This window comes from Herpailurus yagouaroundi, unplaced genomic scaffold (genome assembly GCF_014898765.1).
Source record: "Herpailurus yagouaroundi ecotype Mexico unplaced genomic scaffold, PumYag 67428, whole genome shotgun sequence".
Classification (NCBI taxonomy): Eukaryota; Metazoa; Chordata; class Mammalia; order Carnivora; family Felidae; genus Herpailurus; species Herpailurus yagouaroundi.
This window is the reverse complement of record NW_024420241.1, coordinates 389799-409883: the sequence shown is the minus strand read 5'-3', so window position 1 is coordinate 409883 and position 20085 is coordinate 389799. Positions and strand designations below refer to the sequence as shown.

The following is a 20085-nucleotide window of genomic DNA, read 5'->3' as shown; positions in this document are numbered from 1 at the left end:
GAGATCTAGAGTTTCCCAGATAAGCCAAAGCTGAGGCATTTGTGACCATTAAACCAGCCCTGCAAGAAATATTAAAGGGTACCATGAATGTAAAGGAGACACCAAAAATGACAGTATAAAGGTAAGAAATGCAGAAGTGGTAAAATAAATATTTCTGTAAAAAATCAGTCAAGGAATTCACAAAATAAAATGATATAAAAAGATATAATAGATAATGATATATACCTAAAACATGGAGAGGAGAGGAGAAGAAAGGATTCAAACTTAAATGACCACCAACTTAATATAGACAACTATATTCAGAAGAGGATATATACAAATCTAATGGTAACCATATACCAGAAACCACTAATCAATGTGCAAAGATTAAGAGAAAGAATCCAAACATGTCACTAAGGAAAATCAGCAAAACAAGAAAGACAAGAAAGGATCAGTGAAAATATTTAAAAAAACACACAGAACAAGAAACAAAATGGCGATAAATACATATCTATCAATTGCTTTAAAGGGCGCCTGGGTGGCTCAGTTGGTTGAGCATTCAGCTCTTGACCTTGGCTCAGTTTATGGGTTCGAACCCCACATTGGGCTCTGTGCTGATGGTGTGGATCCTGTTTGGGATTCTCTCTCTCTCCCCCCCCTCTGCCCCTCCCTGCTAGCTTGCTCTCTCAAAATAAATAAAATTTAAAAAATACTTTAAATGTAAATGGATTAAATACTCCAATCAAAAGACATAGGGTGAGAAAATGGATAAAAACAGGCCTATTTATGCTGCCTACAAGAGATTCAATTTAGACCTAAAAGCACCTGCACATTGGTAATGAGGGGTTGAAAAATGTCTATCATGCAGATGGGTGTCAAAAGAAAGCCAGAGTAGTAAGACTCATATAAATCAAAATAGACTTGAAATAAAAAGTGTAACAAGAGACAAAGAAGTACACTATATAATAATAAAATGGAAAATCCAACAAGAAGATATAAAAATTTTAATTATATATGCACTCAACATAGGAGTGCCCAAATGCATAAAACAGTTAATAACAAACATAAAGAAACTAATGGATAATAATACAATAATAGTAGGAGATTTTAACACCCCATTTACATCAATGGATACATTATGTTAACAGAAAATCAACAAGGAAACAATGGCTTTGAATGGCACACTGGCAACTGAATTTAACAGAAACATTCAGAACATTCCATCATAAAACAGAAGAATACACAATCTTTTCAAGTGCACACAGAACATTCTCCAGAACAGATCACATTTTTCCCCACAAAACAAATTTCAACAAATTTAAGAAGAGCAAAGTAATACCATGCATTTTTTCTGACCCCAAAACTATGAAACTAGAAATAAACAACACAAATTCTGAAAAGAGCATAAATATATGGAGTTTAAATAACATACTACTAAATAATGAGTGAGTAAACCAGGAATTAAAAGAATAAATAAAAAAAAAAGTCCATGGAAGAAAAGACACAAAAAGATGCTCAATATCATCCATAATCAGGGAAATGCAAATCAAAACTATAATGGGTTCTCTATGCTGTTCCATTGATCTATGTGTCTGTTTTTGTGCCAGTACCATACTATTTTGATGACTACAGCTTTGTAATATAGCTTAAAGTTCAAAATTGTGAGCCTTCAGCTTTTGTTTTCTTTTTCATCATTTATTTAGCTATTCAGGGTCTTTTCTGGTTGCATACAAATTTTGGGATTGTTTGTTCTACCTCTGTGAAGAATGCTGGTGATAATAGGGATTTTGATAGGGATTGCATTTAATGTATGGATTGGCTTGGGTAGTATAGATATTTTAATGGTATTTCTTCTTTAAATTCATGAGCACGGAATGTTTTTCCATTTCTTTTTAACTTGTTCAATTTTTTTCATAAGCTTTCTACAGTTTTCAAAGTACAGATCTTTTCCCTCTTTGATTAGGTTTATTCCTAGGTATCTTATGGCTTTGGTCCGATGGTAAATGGGATTGACTCCTTGATTTCTCTTTCTGCCATTTCATCATTGGTGGAAATGCAACCAATTTCTGTATGTTGATTTTATATCCCAAGACTGCTGAATTCATGCATCAGAGCTTGCAGTTTTTGGCAGAGTCCTCCAGGTTTTCCATGTAGAGTATCATGTAATCCATGAAGAGTGAAAGTTTGACTTTTTCCTTGTTGAATTTGATGCCTTTTTAAAAATCTTTTTGTTGTCTGAGTTTTCAGGCTAGGACTTCCAGTACTTTGTTGAATAATAGTGGGGAGAATGTACATCCTTGTCATGCTCCCGACCTTAAGGGGAAATCTCTCAATTTTTCCCCATTGAAGATATTAGCTATGGGCCTTTCATATACGGCTTTTATGATGTTGAAGTATTTTCCTTCTATACCTACTTTCTTTTTTTTTATCAAGAAAGGATGCTGTGTTTTGTCAGATGCTTTTTCTGTACATATTGAAAGGATCATATTGTTCTCATCCTTTTTTTATTAATATGTTCTCTCACATTGATTGATTTGTGAATATTGAATCAGACATGCAGCCAAGGAATAAATCCCAGTTGATCATAATAAAAATTCTTTTAATGTACTGTTGAGTTCAATTTGCTAGTATCCTGTTGAGAATTTTTCACCCAGGTTTATCAGGGATATTGGCCTATTATTCTCCTTTTTATTGGATTCTTTGTCTGGTTTTGAAATCAAGGTAATGCTGGCTTCATAGAATGAGTTTGGAAGCTTTCCTTCCATTTCTATTTTTTTTTAATTTTTTTTCAACGTTTATTTATTTTTGGGACAGAGAGAGACAGAGCATGAACGGGGGAGGGGCAGAGAGAGAGGGAGACACAGAATCGGAAACAGGCTCCAGGCTCTGAGCCATCAGCCCAGAGCCCGACGCGGGGCTCGAACTCACAGACCGCGAGATCGTGACCTGGCTGAAGTCAGACGCTTAACCGACTGCGCCACCCAGGCGCCCCGTCCATTTCTATTTTTTGAAACAGTTTGAGAAGAATAGGTATTACCTCTTCTTTTAATGTCTGGTAGAATTTCCCTGGGAAGCCACCTGGCCCAAGAGTATTATTTGTTGGGAGATTTTTGATAACTAATTCAATTTCTTTTCTGGTTATGGGCATATTCAAATTTCCTATTTCTTCCTATTTGAGTTTTGGTAGTGAGTGTCTAGGAATTTACCCATTTCTTCCAGAATGGCCAGTTTGTTTTCATATAATTTTTCATAGAATTGTATAATAATTCTTTGTATTACTGTGGTGTTGGTTGTGATCTCTCCTCTTTCATTCATTATTTTACCTATTTGGGTGTTTCTATGGCCAGCTCTTAGTTTCATTGATCTGTTCTATTTCTTTTGTTCCTGTACTGTTTATTTCTGCACTAAGCTTTATTATTTTCCTTATGCTGGCTTTTGGCTTTACTTGCTGCCACTTTTCTAGCTCCCTTAGGCATAAGGCTAAGTTGTGTGTATGAATCAGCACTCCTGTATCCTTTGGATAAATTCCTAGTAGTGCTATTGCTGGGTAATATGTTATTTCTATGTTTGATTTTTTGAGGAAACTTCACACTGTTTTCCAGAGAGGCTGGGCCAGTTTGCATTCCCACCCACTCATATGTGGAACTTGAGAAACTTAACAGAAGACCATGGGGGAATGAAAGGGGAAAAATAGTTTTAAACAGAAAGGGAGGCAAACCATAAGAGACTCTTAAATACAGAGAACGAACTGAGGATTGATTGGGGGTGGGGGAGAGGGGAAAATGGGTGATAGGCATTGAGGAGGGCACTTGTTGGGATGAGCACTGCGTATTGTACATAAGTGATTAATCACGGGAATCTATCCCCAAAAACAAGAGCACACTGTACACTGTATATTAGCTAACTTGACAATAAATTATATGTAAAAAATAATAATAAAGTGGCTTAGCCACATGTAGATCATTTAGAATTTAATATTTTCTTCTTGACTTGGCTATTGCTTGGACAGCTCTGTCCTACACGGCTATTGAGCTTTTTTGCACATGTCCAGTGGTTTTGGCTCTGTAGACATGGCAAGATGTTTCTGTCTCCATACATGGTGTTGTTTGGCAGATTTTGGAAAAGATGGAGTTTGTAGTACAACTTGAATATTTATCTTGGGAAATTGCTTTACCTGAATGCAATAGAAATAAACTTTATTTCATGATAAAAAGATGGGAAGGAGGAGATGAATGAAGAAAGTAGAGTAGCAGACTGAATGGGAAGAAGACTTTTTTTTCTTCTTGGTAATTCATTAAGGTCAATGTTGGCAATTTTTGCCTGCATATATTTGTCTACTCTTTTTAGATTAAAATGCAACTTTGCAGTCATTTGCTTAATCATATTTTTGAGTAAACTATAGGCAAACTCTGTACTTGTAACATGTTGTTATCTGGTGTCAAAGTTCTTGACTTCTTAAAACAAACTATATCCAGTCCTACAAGTTCATCTGACTAGTAAGATTTTCAAAAGTATGTCATTCTTTAATGCATTCATTTGTAAATTTTTCAATTAATAACAATAAAAAATAATCTTTTCAACACCTTTAATAAGTAGCAGCTAGAACCTTATCTTTGAAATTTTTTCCCTACTTACTTTCATTTTGGGGCAAAAGTAACCATTTTCCTTTAGCCATCCTCAATGCTTTCATTTATCACTCGTCACCAGTAATATTAGGCATTAGGTGTTGACAAAGGTACAATGTCATATTAATGTTTATACATTTATAATTTTAAAAACTCTTTCCTGCCAAGAAAATTGTTACTCTTTCCTTTAAGTTTCAACTGATAACTCCTTATATTATTAACATTTATTCACTTATCACAGTTTGTAAGTATAAATTATATAAGTATTTTATTATTATCTATCTCCACTTCCCACCATCACCACTGTAAGAACATTGAGATCAGAATCCATGTCTTTTTTTTTATATCCCCAGCTCCTGTTTCCTGGCACATAGTCAACACTAAGTGAATGTTTATTAATTATTAGTCAGAAAATTACTTCAAATATTATATACTTCTTGAATTTTTTCCTAATCACTATAACCATCACCCCTATCTCTGACTCCACTGACAGAATTTAACATTTCCTCCTTAGTATGTCAATGGAAATTTTCAAGTAACTTGAAGGTTCAGCCATGTATTCAGGTTTGCCTTGGATATACCTAATTTATGCCTAATGTTCTGACATAATTATTAGTAATGTTCTTTTTATTCTCAAAAGTATCCCAGTAATCATATTATATAGAATTGTTTTTAACACTTCCTAGAGCCATGTATAGCCAATCTTTATTAGCTTACGAGTTCTTTGAGGACAGGATAAATTCTATTTTTTTGTTTTGTTTTTTTCCTAGACCTAGGGCTTATTTCAGTGTCTGGCACTCAATGACTGTTCTTTTGAATGAAAAATGTTATTTACATCTTTGCCTCAAGAAGTTTCTGTTATTCAAGAAAACAAACAAAAAAAACACATGACACCACACATGCGCAGGTTTAAGGACAATCAATATTTTTCTTAAAAATCTTCTTGCTTAAGACTTTGAAAGGTAAATCAAATTTATGTTTGCTAAGTCATTTATTTCTCTTCTGCTTTATGTTATTTGAGTAGAAAATTTTCATAATAAAAACTAATAATTGCAGTGAGGATTTTTTGTGCTGTGAGATTTTCCTTGAGCTTAAATTTGCTATTGTATATGTACATGAACTTGGTAAATGTGCTCACATCAATGTTAACTTGGACAAAGCAAAATATAAGATAATAGAAAAGGGGGAGAAATTCTATAGTTCATTAGCTAGGAATAGTCAAACTGATCTATAGGTACCTCTCATTTGCCAATAAAATATACAGTTGATCTTATAAACAGTTGTTTTTAAGTGACTTTTGAGATTTAAATAAATGCAAAATGAAAATCTCAATGTCCTATGTGGCAAAAATCTCAATATCTTATGTGCAGTAGAAATTATTTTGAAAAGAATAAGATATAAGTCAGATAATAAAATGGAATTTTAAAGGAAATAGACTTCAAAGTTCAAATAACAGATTAATGGAGAAGTGAAAGTGAAATGGATGTCTATGTATTGGCTAATTCATTAAGGGAAATTTTTTAAGACACAAGAGGTAGTGTAATCATTATAGAAGTCACATGCTGCCTGAATGTCAGTTCTGAGATGGCAATTCTGTGTGCATATAAAATTTCCAAATGTGACTTTCTTAAAGCAAACATGCAGCTATCCGTATTATTCTTAGATAGAACTATTAGTGCCTTCTTCCTGTTTGTATAAACAGTACTAAAGTGTAACTAAAGTGTAACCCTAGTACATTGGTTACACAAATAGTCTTGTTTTAGATTAGTGAACTGCTGCTACCTGAAGAGCTTTTCAGTGCTCACACATCTACTACCTTGCCTTATTGACAGCCTCCCTTAAAACAACAGCAACAACAAAAATCCTTTGATGGTGTCTGTTGCACCCTTTACATATATTGAGAACCTACTGTGTTCTGTTCACTTTTCTAAGCACTTTCCTTACTCATCTTACATAATCTTTACCCTGTGAGGTAAGTATCAGTGTTCTCATTCTATATTTGAGGAAACCAAGACTCAGACTGAGAAAAAACACCTTGCCTAAGTTAGAACTCAAACTTGTGGGGATAATTGAGGTAGGTGAGAGGAGGAGTTCAGAAATAAAATTGTCCTTAATTCTCTTCGGTAACAGATATTATTTTTAAATGTTTTGGTTTATTGTGCAAACTGACTTTTTACAATACAATAAATTCAATTACAATAAATGAAATAGGCTGCAGATACAATTCATAAGTGTACACAGACCCTTTAAAAAAATCTGGAGGGGCGCCTGGGTGGCGCAGTCGGTTGGGCGTCCGACTTCAGCCAGGTCACGATCTCGCGGTCCGGGAGTTCGAGCCCCGCGTCGGGCTCTGGGCTGATGGCTCAGAGCCTGGAGCCTGTTTCCGAATCTGTGTCTCCCTCTCTCTCTGCCCCTCCCCCGTTCATGCTCTGTCTCTCTCTGTCCCAAAAATGAATGAAACGTTGAAAAAAAATTTAAAAAAAAATCTGGAGTGCATCTACCTACTTATCACCTTTTACCTACTTCAATTTCTTGAAAGCAATTTTAATGGTTTTCTAGTCTCCCTAGTAGATAGAGTCTCTGATCTGTTGCAATGAATGGTGCTAGAGATGTTGTGCTTTTCAGGAATGGAACTGCACTTTAGCAAGAGGGATCTAGTGTGAAATCTGGAAATCTCTCAGAAAGGAGAAGAGAAAGTCCTTTTAAGGATGTATATATTCCTGCACCTTGTTGAAATGCCATGTTTGCCTTTCACAAAGTTGTGATAATAAATTAACTTTAGTGTGATTTATTTTGTGTGTGAATGGGGGGTGATTATAGCACAATTGCTACCATTGAAATTTTTATGCCTATAATTATTAAAGAATTAGAGTATATATTTTTTTTGTTATAAGGTGAGTCCAATCATTTAAAGTACAAAAACAAAATGTCATACAGTGTGTAGTTTCTTAAAAAGAAACCTGTGCATTCTTAAATGCCTTTCCAGAATGTTACTAAACATGATTGTGGTATGTGTGTTTACTTGTAGGGACTGGTAACATCTGAACATACCAAACCAAACAGGCAAAGACTTTCACCATCACTACCACCACATTTTACTACAAAGGAATATAACTGTATGTGGATTCCAAGCAGACTAAAAAGAAAAAGAGCTGATTAGACTTCAGACTGCCCACTGAATGGGGATGACGGCCACAGCTGCAGTGGGGACATCAAAAATGGAGAAGAGTTCCTCCAAGGAAGAGAAACAACAATCTAAGCAGGACAGGATGGAGCAGAGCAATGCTGATTCTGAAGAGTGGATGAACTCTGAGAATGAACCTGAACAGATGAGCCTTAAGAACAGTAACAATGACAATAGCTACGGGTCTGGGGATGCTCAGTTGAAAAAGAAGGATATTCCCGCCAAGCCACACCGTCAGCTCTTTAGATCACCCTGCTTAGATCATCCAAGCTTCTCCCAGAGCAGCATTCTACAGGATAGGAAGCTTGACTTGGAAAAAGAATACCAAGCCAAGATGGATTTTGCTCTAAAGCTGGGCTATGCAGAGGCACAGATTCAATCAGTATTGAACAAGCTGGGCCCAGAATCACTTATTAATGATGTATTGGCAGAGCTCGTCAGGCTTGGGAACAAAGGCGATTCAGAAGGGCAGGCCAGTTTGAGTTTGTTAGCACCTAGAGGTCCCAGCTCTAGAGAGATTGCAAGCCCTGAACTGTATCTTGAAGATGAAATAGACAACAGTGAAAATTTGAGGCCAGTTGTCATAGATGGAAGTAATGTGGCAATGAGGTAAGCATATCATATTTTCAATCTTTAAAAACAAAACAAAACAAAACAAAACATCCCTGAGCTCATAAAAATCATCTCCCTTTGCAAAGCACTATGGGAGGCTCTTGGCTGTTGTCTGCAGCTTATGCTCCTGTAGGTGGAGAGAGGCTAAAATGATCTTGCCTTGGCCTTTTCTCTCTCCCTTGGAATTGTTGCCATTTGTGTTCAGGTACTCTGAAAGCAGCTGAGACATCAGTGATGCTTCAGTAGAGACATCATTCAGCCTTTGTTCCTCCTGGGGTACCTTCTCCAACCTCTGCTTGCCTAGACCAATCATCCTGAGAATGCTGTTTTTATAATTTCACTTGGGGGCTTACTTGGGAGCTTGGAGTGACTCCCAATTGCGATTCTACCAAATTTGGATCCCTTTGCCTGGCTTCTTGATATGACATTTCTCTCCTCCCATTTGGTTGTAGCTCAGTCTTTTGCATAGTCTCCATGTAAATTATGATGATTTCTACACCGCTGCTTGTGTTCATGTCATTCCCAAACCTAGGAGTAACCTCGTCCTTATCTTCATACCTATCAAGATGCACTGCCTTCACTGACACCATCCCGGCTCTTTTAATCCCAATGATTATCTCTGAGCTATAATAACTATGATAGGTTGAGTAATATCCCCCTAAAGATGTCCACATCCTAATCCCTGGAATCTGTGAATAGGTTATTTTACATGGTAAAAGGAACTTTGCAGGTATGATTAAGTTAAGAATTTGAGATAGGTAAGATTATCCTGGGTTATCAAGGTGGACTCACTGTAATTACAAAGGTCCTTATAAAAGGAAGGGAGGCAACAGGATAAGAATGAATTGTAGGAGGGATGCCTGGGTGGTTCAGTCAGTTAATCGTCCAACTTTTGCTTAGGTCATCATCTCATGTTTAGTGGGTTCAAGCCCCGCATCAAGCTCTGTCCTGACATCTCAGAGCCTGGAGTCTGCTTTGGATTCTGTATCTCCCTCTCTTTCTGCCCCTCCCTGTCTCTCTCTCTCTCTCTCTCTCTCTCTCTCTCTCAAAAATAAGCATCAAAAAATTTAAATAAAGAAAATTATTTTTTAATGGGTAGTAGGAGATGCAATGACATAAACAAGAGGATGGGTGGTGTAAGAAAGAGGCCATGAGCCAAGGAATGTGGGAAGCCTCCAGAAACTGAAAACGGCAAGGAAAGAGATTCTCTCCTGAAGAGACAACATAGCCTTGTCAACATTTTGATTTTAGAATTCTGACTTCTTGAACTAAACACAAATAAATTGGTGTTATTTTAAGACACTTAATATATGGTAATTTGTTATAGCAGCAACAGGAAAGTAATACATAACCAAGAGTGCCTTCATGCTTTATTCCATATTTTCTCACATAATTTTTTAATTCATGTCAGAGATCTTTAGGAATTCCTTCTTTTTTATTTTTCAAAAGCATAAATGAACTATTTAGACTTCATCAAAATAAAAACCTTCTTCTGTTTCTAAAATGAATTGCCATTCAGCTCTGGCTTAAAAATTCCCGATAATCAAGAGCCTGTTTCCTATGAGTATATCATTCCTTGATGAACTCAACGGAGTCTTAGACTGTACACAATCAGAACAAAAGTAAGAATCCTTAGACTAGCAAGATTTTCATTTGATTATCCAAATCTCTTTGAGGACAAGGGCCTTATTTTATTCTTCCCTTGTTTTCCCCACAGTATGTAGCACACTATTGGATGCTCCTATAGAGATACAAAGGGAGCAGGAATAGGACAAGTCTTATCAACGATACCATTGTTGTATGTAGGAGTTACTTAGCAGGCTATCTTGATGTATATTTTAGTATATAGTTCTATTTAATCCTCACAGCAACTTTATTTTACAGATGAGAAAAACAGAGCTCAGAAAGGTTAAATGGCTTTCTTGAGGTCATTTGATAAAGCTAGTAAGTAGCAAAGTGAGAATTTGAACTTAAGTCCTCTGGCTTCAAATAAATGAAATGAAACTAAATTTTAAAAATATGTTTTTTTAAAAATATGTGTTTAAAAATGTGTTTGTTCTCTTTTTTTTAAAGTTTTTATTTAAATTCCAGTTAGTTAGCATAGAGTGTAGTACTAGTTTCAGATGTAGAGTTTAGTGATTCATCACTTACATGCAACACCCAGTGTTCATCACTGCAAGTGCCAGGTAGTTTTACATATGTAATTTAATCCATGCTAAAACGTCTACAAGAACAGACTAATTTGGTTAATTTTTGCACATGAGGAGACTCAGGTTCAGAGAGGTTGAATAACTGCCCAAGGTTATACAAGTAATGAATGACAATGTTTGCATTAAAACCTGAATCTGACTTCAATGCTTTTTTGACAGTAAAATGCAATAATATGTGACTATTAGTGTTATTAAGAATATTTGGTATTCCTCCTGGTAGCAGGAAATACCCTTACACATTTCCTTTTTCAAACTTTTAATTATGACAGCTTCATCACAAGGTGGGTAAAGCAAGCTACACTTCTCCCCTGTTTTACTGAAGGAAAACTAGAAGAATAGTCACAAGAAAGTTAAATGGCTTGTACACAATACTAAAGTAATCAGAATGATGCAAAGGGCCAGTGAAAAGCAGAGGGTGATTTCTATGTTCAAAGGCCAAAGGTTACTCTGATCTAATAGGCATAAACTAATTTTTGAAGGGAAGAGGCATGGGATCTGCCAAACTCAATATCTTACCAGACTAGACCACCCCAAACACCTTAGATTGGACTGGTTTTCCAAGGCCTACACTTCTTTAAGTATTTTGTGTTTTGGATGTGGGGATGATAAGAGCCCAAGACTTCGTTGAAGACTTTGGCTTCATGGTGATATAAGACCTTCCTTATCTTTCGACTTGAAGGATTACTGATTATAAAAGACACTGTAGTATTGTTCTTTTGCTTTTTAAGGAATACTGAAGAGATTAATTGCCAAGGTAATTCTTTTCAGCATATCTAGTCTATGCCAGTAGCAAACTGTAATACTGATAGGAAGATGAGATTTTGTCTTTTGTTGGAGTTGCTTTGCAAAGTTAAAGATGTCTTACAATTTAAATAAAGAAAAAAGAAAAAAAAGCAGCACTCAACCATATTTTTAGGAGTATATAAACATAGTGTGTAGTAGAACCCCTGATTTTCTAAAATTGCCAGCTGTGCCCTTGTTAGCATCTCTTTCCTTTTCTGACTAGGTTAGTTACTGATGAGTCCCATTTATTCTGCAGTCACATTTCACATAGTCAAAGTTCAGTGCCATAGTCTGCTTATGAATTTGTTAGTGCTATTAATATAAATTTGGTTTATTTCCCCATTGCTTAGCTGTAACTTTATCATGAGATTTATACTTCTTAAACTACATATTAACATCTATTTTTCTTCAGCATATTATATGAGCCTGTATTGAACTCATGATGTTTTGCTTGTCATCTAACATTAACATTTACAGTAGTGGTGTACCTGTGATTCACACACTGGTGAATAGCATATATCAATATGCTAAGATCCTAAAATATATGTTCATTCTGAGAGCTGCCTCCTTTGGAAAGAAAAATCTATTTCAGAGGAATTAAGGAATGTCAAATGCAAATGCCGCCATATTCTTTAAGTTTGAGAGAAACCCAAATACTTAAACCCTACAAAAAGGGCAGAAGGAGATGCCAGTGATGAATCTGCTAGGCAGAATTTGGCTTGGAATCTGGATCATAATACGTATCTAAACCAGTTTACAAAACAAAGTGAGATATACTGTCACCAAGAGACACTTGATGACTTGCAGGTCTATACTGTTAGATTACATTTAGATAGGCTTTTAGGTCTTACTTTTTAAATTGCAAAATAATGCTTTGTGGTTTTAGGCTATAACAGGTGATCTTAAAAGAATCATTCTATGTTACACTATTTTTTTTCTTTTATGCATTTCTCAAATATTTATCGAGCACTAAACTTTGTGTACTGGGCCCTTATGTAGGACATCACTTCCACCTTCATAAATGTTGAAATTGAATTCTGATTCCTACTGGACATTTGGTACACTTCCTGGAATGCTCCAATGGAATATTTTCAATGGCATGCTGTAGACATTTTACATTTTTTAACATTATAATTCTCAGTATGTTACAAATTTATACCAGAATACAGATGTATCAAAATATTAATAATGTTTGTCTCTGGAAGGTAGTAAAACAATAAAAATGTAAAGAAAAATTTATATTTTTTGCATTTTTCACATTTTACATTATAAATATATATTACTCTTAAAATTAGGAAAGATATTTAATTGAATAATTGACATACTAATTGTATTAGTTTCATATGTACAACATAACGATTTGATACTTACATTGAGAAGTGATCACCACAATAAGCCTAATTACCATCTGTCATCCTACAAAGTTGTTACATTATTCACTATATTCTTTATGCTATACATTATATTCTCATGTCTTAGTTATTTTATAACTGGAATATGTAACTGTTAATCCCCTTCACTTCTTTTGTCCATCCCCTACCCACCCACCCCTCTAGAAACCATCAATTTGTTCTATCAGCCAGTTTCTATTTTTTTTATTTATTCATTTGTTATGTTTCTTTAGATTTTGCATATAAGTGAAACCATATGGTATTTATCTTTCTCTGTCTTATTTATTTCATTTATCATAATACCTTCTGGTTCATCCATGTTGTCACAAATAGCAAGATTTAACTCTTTTATGGCTGAGTTATATTCCAGTCTCTCTCTCTCTCTCTCTCTCTCTCTCTCTGTCTCTTATTCTGTGTGTGTGTGTGTGTGTTTGTGTGTGTGTGTGTGTATCACATCTTTATGCATTCATCTTTTGATGGACACCTAGATTATTTCCATGTCTTGCTTGTTGTAAATAATGCTGCAATCAACATAGGGGTACACATGTCTTTTTGAATTAGTGTTTTCATTTTCTTTGGGTAAATACCCAGACATAGAATTACTGGATTGTATAGTATTTCTTTTTTTTATCTTTTCTTTTCTTTTCTTTTCTTTAAGTTATTTATTTATTTATTTATTTATTTATTTATTTAGAGAAAGTGACAGCACGGATAAGGGAAGGGCAGAAAGAGAGGAAGAAAGAGAAAATCTCAAGCAGGCTCAATGTTATCAGCCAGGAGCCTGAGGCAGAGCTCCACCTTACCAACCATGAGATGATGAGTTGACCCATAATCCAGAGTCAGACTCTTAACTTACTGAGCAAGCCGGTCACTTTGGATTTTATGGTATTTCTAATTTTAATTTTTTGAGAAACTGCCATACGTTATCTATAGTAGTTGCCCCAATTTACATTTCTACAAATAGTACACAAGTTCTTTTCTTCTCTACATCTTTATAAACACTTGATATTTCTTGTCATTTAGACACTAGCCATTCTAACTGGTGTGAAGTGATATCTCATTGTGGTTTTGATTTGCATATCCTTGATGACCAGTGATGTAGAGCATTTTGTTTAGGCCTCTGTTGGCCATCTGGATATTGTTCAAAAAATGTCTATTCAGGTCATTTTGTGATCAAATTATTTTTTGGGTTTTTTTTGGCATTGAGTTCTATGAGTTTTTTTAATATATTTTGGACATTAACCACTTATTACATATATCATTTGCAAATAACTTCTTCCATTCAGTATGTTACATTTTTATTTTGTTGAAAGTTTCCTTCACTGTGGAATAATTGTTTTTTTTTTCAGTTTGATGTAGTCCCAATTATTTATTTTTGTTTTGTTTCTCTTACCTAATAAGACAGATCTATAAAAGTATAGCTAAAGCCTATCAAGAGTTTACTGCCAATGTTTTCTTTCAGGAATTTAATGGATTCAGGTATTTTATTTAGATCATTAATCCTTTATTTTATTTTATTTTATTTTATTTTATTATTTTATTTTTTTTAATTTTTTAAATTCCCGTATAGTTAACATACAGTGTTATATTAATTTAAAGTGTACAATATAGTGATTCAACAATTGCATGCATCACCCATTGCTCATCAGGACAAGTGCATCTGATAATCCCCATCACCTATTTCACCCCCCCCACCTTCCCTCTGGTAACCATCTGTTCTCTATAGTTAAGAGTTTGTTTCTTGGTTTGTATAACTTTTTTTTTATTCCATTGTTCTTTTTTTTTTTGTTTCTTAACTTTCCCATTTAAGTGAAACCATGGTATTTGTCTTTCTCTGACTTATTTCACTTAGCATTAAACTCTTTAGGACTGGGGAAGATGGCTGTGTAGGAGGACACTGGGCTCACCGTGTCCTGCTGATCACTTAGATTCCACCAACATCTGCCTAAATACCCCAGAAAAACACCAGAAGACTAGCAGGATGGACTCTCCAGAGCCAAGCCTAGACAAAAGGCCCATAGAAGAGGGTAGGAAGAGCAGAGAGGTGGTGCGTGCTACACAGACTAGCGGCAGGGAGCCGGGGCAGTGGAGGGACAGCCCACCCGGCAAGGCAGAGCCCCTGAGTCTGGCTTACAAAATCAGAGGGGCCAGACTGCATGAGTTCTGACAGCCAGAGGGACTTAACATCTGGAATATTATAATTCAATAGCTATGCTCAAAAAGCGGGAGAGCTAGAGGACAATGGGAGGGAGAGTTGTTGAGCCCGGGAAGACAGAGCTCAGCTTGGCAGGGAACAAAGGCACTGGGAAACACCATCTCCCTCGCCCATCCCCCAGCTAAAATCCCAAAGGGAACCAGTTCCCATCACAGAACTTGCTTGCACCTTGCAAACACCCAATGCTGTGCTTCTGTGGATCCATCCCTCTGATGGGTCTGCCTCCCTCCCGGTGCCACAGGGTGCCTCCAGAAGCCGACCACCAAAGGCAAAGTGATCTAACCCTACCCATTCCGCCCCTGTGCACCTTGTGGATCCACCCCGGCCAATATGCCAGATTCCATCAAAGCAGCACCACAAGCCTGGCAGTGTGCAAGTAGCTCACACAGGGACCACACCACTCCACAATGAGTCCTGCCCCCGGGAGAGGGGAAGATAAGGTACACATCAGTCTGACTATGGCCCCAGTGGTGGGCTGGGGAAAGATATCAGGTCTGACTGCGGCCCCTCCCACCAATGCAAGTTACTCCAGACAGCACAGAGGAAGAGGCCTACAGTTCCACACCACTCCAGTGACTATCGAAAATGACAAAATGGAAGAATTATCCTCAAAAAAACTCCAGGAAGTAGCGACAGCTAACGAACTGATCAAAAACGATTTAAGCAATGTAACAGAAACTTAATTTAAAATAATAGTCATACAATTAATCACTGGGCTTGAAACAAGTATAGAGGACAGCCAAAAATCTATTGCTACAGAGATCAAGGGATTAAGAAACAGTCAGGAGGAGCTAAAAAATGCTATAAATGAGCTGCAAAATCAAATGGAGGTGACCACAGCTCGGATTAAAGAGGCAGAGGAGAGAATAGGTGAATTAGAAGATAAAATTATGGAAAAAGAGGAAGCTGAGAAAAAGAGAGATACAAAATTCCAGGAGTAAGAGGGGAGAATTAGAGAACTAAGTGATGCGATAAAACGTAATAATATACGCATAATTGGGATTCCAGAGGAGGAAGAGAGAGAGAAAGGGTCTGAAGGTGTACTTGAACAAATCATAGCTGAGAAATTCCCTGATCTGGGGAAGGAAAAAGGCATTGAAATGAAAGAGGCATGAGAACTCTCTTCAGACGTAACTTGAATCGATCTTCTGCACAACATATCTTAGTGAAAGTGGCAAAATACAAGGATAAAGAGAAAATTCTGAAAGCAGCCAGGGATAAACATGCTCTAACATATAAAGGGAGACTGATAAGACTAGTGACGGATCTATGTACTGAAACTTGGCAGCCAAGAAAGGAATGACAGGAAAACTGCAATGTGATGAACGGAATAAATACGAAGGCCAAGAATCCTTTATCCAGCAAGTCTGTCATTTAGAATAGAAGGAGAGATAAAGGTCTTCCCAAACAAACACAAACTGAAGGACTTGATCACCACGAAATCAGCCCTACAAGAGATCCTAAGGGGGATTCTGTGAGACAAAGTACCAGACATCAGTACAAGCATGAAACCTACAGATATCACAAGGACTCTAAATCCATATCTTTCTATAATGACACTGAATGTAAATGGACCAAATGCTCCAACCAAAAGATATAAGGTATCAGAATGGATGAAAAAAAAAACAAGACCATCTGTTTTCTGTCTACATGAGACTCATTTTAGACCTGAGGACACCTTCAGATTGAGAGTGAGGGGATGGAGAACTATCTATCATGCTACTGGAAGTCAAAAGAAAGCTGGAGTAGCCATACTTATATCAGACAAACTAGACTTTAAATTAAAGGCTGTAACAAGAGATGAAGAAGGGCATTATATAATAATCACAGGTCTATCCATTGGGAAGAACTAACAATTATAAATGTCTATGCATCGAATACGGGAGCCCACAAATATGTAAAACAATTAATCACAAATATAAGCAACCTTATTGATAAGAATGTGGTAATTTCAGGGGACTTTAATACTCCACTTACAACAATGGATAGATCATCTAGGCACAGAAACAATAAAGAAACAAGGGACCTGATTGATAAACTGGATCAGATGGACTTGACAGATCTATTTAGAACTCTGCATCCCAAAGCAACAGAATATACTTTCTTCTCGAGAGCACATGGAACATTCTCCAAGATAGATCACATACTGGGTCACAAAACAGCCCTTCCTAAGTATAAAAGAATTGAAATCATACCATGCACACTTTCAGACCACAATGCTATGAAGCTTGAAATCAACCACAGGAAAAAGTCTGGAAAACGTCCAAAAGCATGGAGGTTAAAGAACACACTACTAAAGAATGAATGTGTCAAGCAGGCAATTAGAGAAGAAATTTTTAAAAAATGGAAACAAATGAAAATGAAAATACAACAATCTAAACGCTTTGGGATGCAGCAAAGGCAGTCCTGAGAGGAAAATATATTGCAATCCAGGCCTATCTCAAGAAACAAACAAACAAACAAACAAAAAAATACAAAATCTAACAGCACACCTAAAGGAAATAGAAGCAGAACAGCAAAGACATCCCAAACCCAGCAGAAGAAGAGAAATAATAAAGATCAGAGCAGAAATAAACAACATAGAATCTAAAAAAACTGTAGAGCAGATCAACGAAACCAAGAGTTGGTTTTTTGAAAAAATAAACAAAGAGGTTACACCTCTAGCTAGGCTTCTCAAAAAGAAAAGGGAGATGACCCAAATAGATAAAATCATGAATGAAAATGGAATGATTACAATCAATCCCTCAGAGATACAAGCAATTATCAGGGAATACTATGAAAAATTATATGCCAACAAACTGGACATCCTGAAAGAAGTGGACAAATTCCTAAACACCCACACATTTCCAAAACTCAAACAGGAAGAAATAGAAAGCTTGAACAGACCCATAACCAGCGAAGAAATTGAATCAGTTATCAAAAATCTCCCAACAAATAAGAGTCCAGGACCAGATGGCTTCCCAGGGGAATTCTACGAGACAGTTAAAGCAGAGATAATACCTATCCTTCTCAAGCTATTCCAAAAAATAGAAAGGGAAGGAAAACTTCCAGACTCATTCTGCAAAGCCAGCATTAATTTGATTCCTAAACCAGAGACCCAGTAAAAAAAGAGAACTACAGGCCAATATCCCTGATGAATATGGATGCAAAAATTCTCAATAAGACACTAGTAAATCGAATTCAACAGGATATAAAAAGAATTATTCACCATGATCAAGTGGGAATCATTCCTGGGCTGCAGGGCTGGTACAACATTCGCAAATCAATCAATGTGATACATCGCATTAATAAAAGAAAAGATAAAAACCTGTCAATCAATGCAGAAAAAGCATTTGACAAAATTCAGCATGTTTTCTAAATAAAACCTTTGATAAAGTCAGTATAGAAGGAACATAATTAAACATCATCAAAGCCATTTATGAAAAGCCCACAGCTAATATCCTCAATGGGGAAAAATTGCGAGCTTTCCCCTTGAGAACAGGAACATGACAGGGATGTCCACTCTCACCGCTGTTGTTGAACACAGAGTTGGAAGTACTAGCATCAGCAATCAGACAAAAAAAGGAAATCAAAGGCATCAAAAATGGCAAAGAGGAAGTCAAGGTCACTTTTTGCACATGACATGTTATTATACACGGAAAACCCTATAGACGCCACCAAAAGTCTGCTAGAACTGATACATGAATTCAGCAAAGTCATAGGATACCAAATTAATTGGTATCTCAATTGCACCAAGAAGCATAAAATACTTAGGAATAAACCTAACCAAAGATGTAAAAGATCTGTATGCTGAAAACTATAGGAAGCTGATGAAGGAAATTGAAGAAGATATAAAGAAATGGAAAAACATTCCGTGCTCATGGATTGGAAGAATAAAAATTGTTAAAATGTCAATACTACCCAAAGCTATCTACACATTCAATGCAATCTTAATCAAAATGACACCAGCTTTCTTCTCAAAGCTAGAACAAGGAATCCTAAAATTTGTATGGAACCACAAAAGACCCCGAATAGCCAAAGCAATTTTGAAGAAGACCAAAGCAGGAGGTATCACAATCCCAGACTTTAGCCTCTACTACAAAGCTGTAACCATCAAGACAGCACGGTATTGGCACAAAAACAGACATATACACCAATGGAATAGAATAGAAACCCCAGAACTAGACCCACAAAAGGATGGCCACTAATCTTTGACAAAGCAAGAAAGAATAGCCAATGGAAAAAAGACAGTCTCTTTAACAAATGGTGCTGGGAGAACTGGACATAAACATGCAGAAGAATGAAACTAGACAATTTTCTTACACCATTCACAAAAATAGACTCAAAATGGATAAAGGACCTGAATGTGAGATAGGAAACCATCAAAACCCTAGAGGAGAAAGGAGGAAAAAACCTCTCTGACCTCAGCTGCAGCAAGTTCTTACTTGACACATCCCAAACGCAAGGGAATTCAAAGCAAAAATGAACTACTGGGACCTCATGAAGATAAAAAGCTTCTGCACAGCAAAGGAAACAATCCACAAAACTAAAAGGCTACTAACGGAATGGGAAAATATATTTGCAAATGACACATCAGACAAAGGGCTAGTATCCAAAATCTATAAAGAGTCACCAATCTCCACACCCGAAAAACAAATAATCCAGTGAAGACATGGGCAGAAGTGAATAGACACTTCTCTAAAGAAGACATCCGGATGGCCAACAGGCACATGAAAAGATACTCAACATCGCTCCTCATCAGGGAAATACAAATCAAAACCACGCTCAGATACCACCTCACCCTAGTCAGAGTGGCTAAAATGAACAAATCAGGAGACTATAGATGCTGGCGAGGATGTGGAAACGGGAATCCTCTTGCACTGTTGGTGGGAATGCAAACTGGTGCAGCCTCTCTGGAAAACAGTGTGGAGGTTCCTCAGAAAATTAAAAATAGACCTACCCAATGACCCAGCAATAGCACTGCTAGGAATTCACCCAAGGGATACAGGAGTGCTGATGCATAAGGGTACTTGTACCCCAACGTTTATAGCAGCACTTTCAACAATAGCCAAATTATGGAAAGAGCCTAAATGTCCATCAACTGATG

At 36.5% G+C, this 20085-nt stretch overlaps 1 protein-coding gene across 3 annotated transcripts in view; it reads left to right on the top strand.

The window, feature by feature from the left end:
* Positions 1-20085, top strand: part of ZC3H12B (zinc finger CCCH-type containing 12B) — a 341768-nt gene that overhangs the window by 277473 nt on the left and 44210 nt on the right. For 2 of the 3 annotated variants that reach the window (XM_040467321.1, XM_040467323.1), the window contains exon 2: positions 7633-8397. In XM_040467321.1, the coding sequence (XP_040323255.1) occupies positions 7784-8397 (614 nt within the window). In that variant the 5' untranslated portion in view covers positions 7633-7783. Of the gene's footprint in view, positions 1-5382; positions 5567-7632; positions 8398-20085 lie in introns of those variants that run through there. The other variant, XM_040467322.1, reaches the window with a different exon arrangement.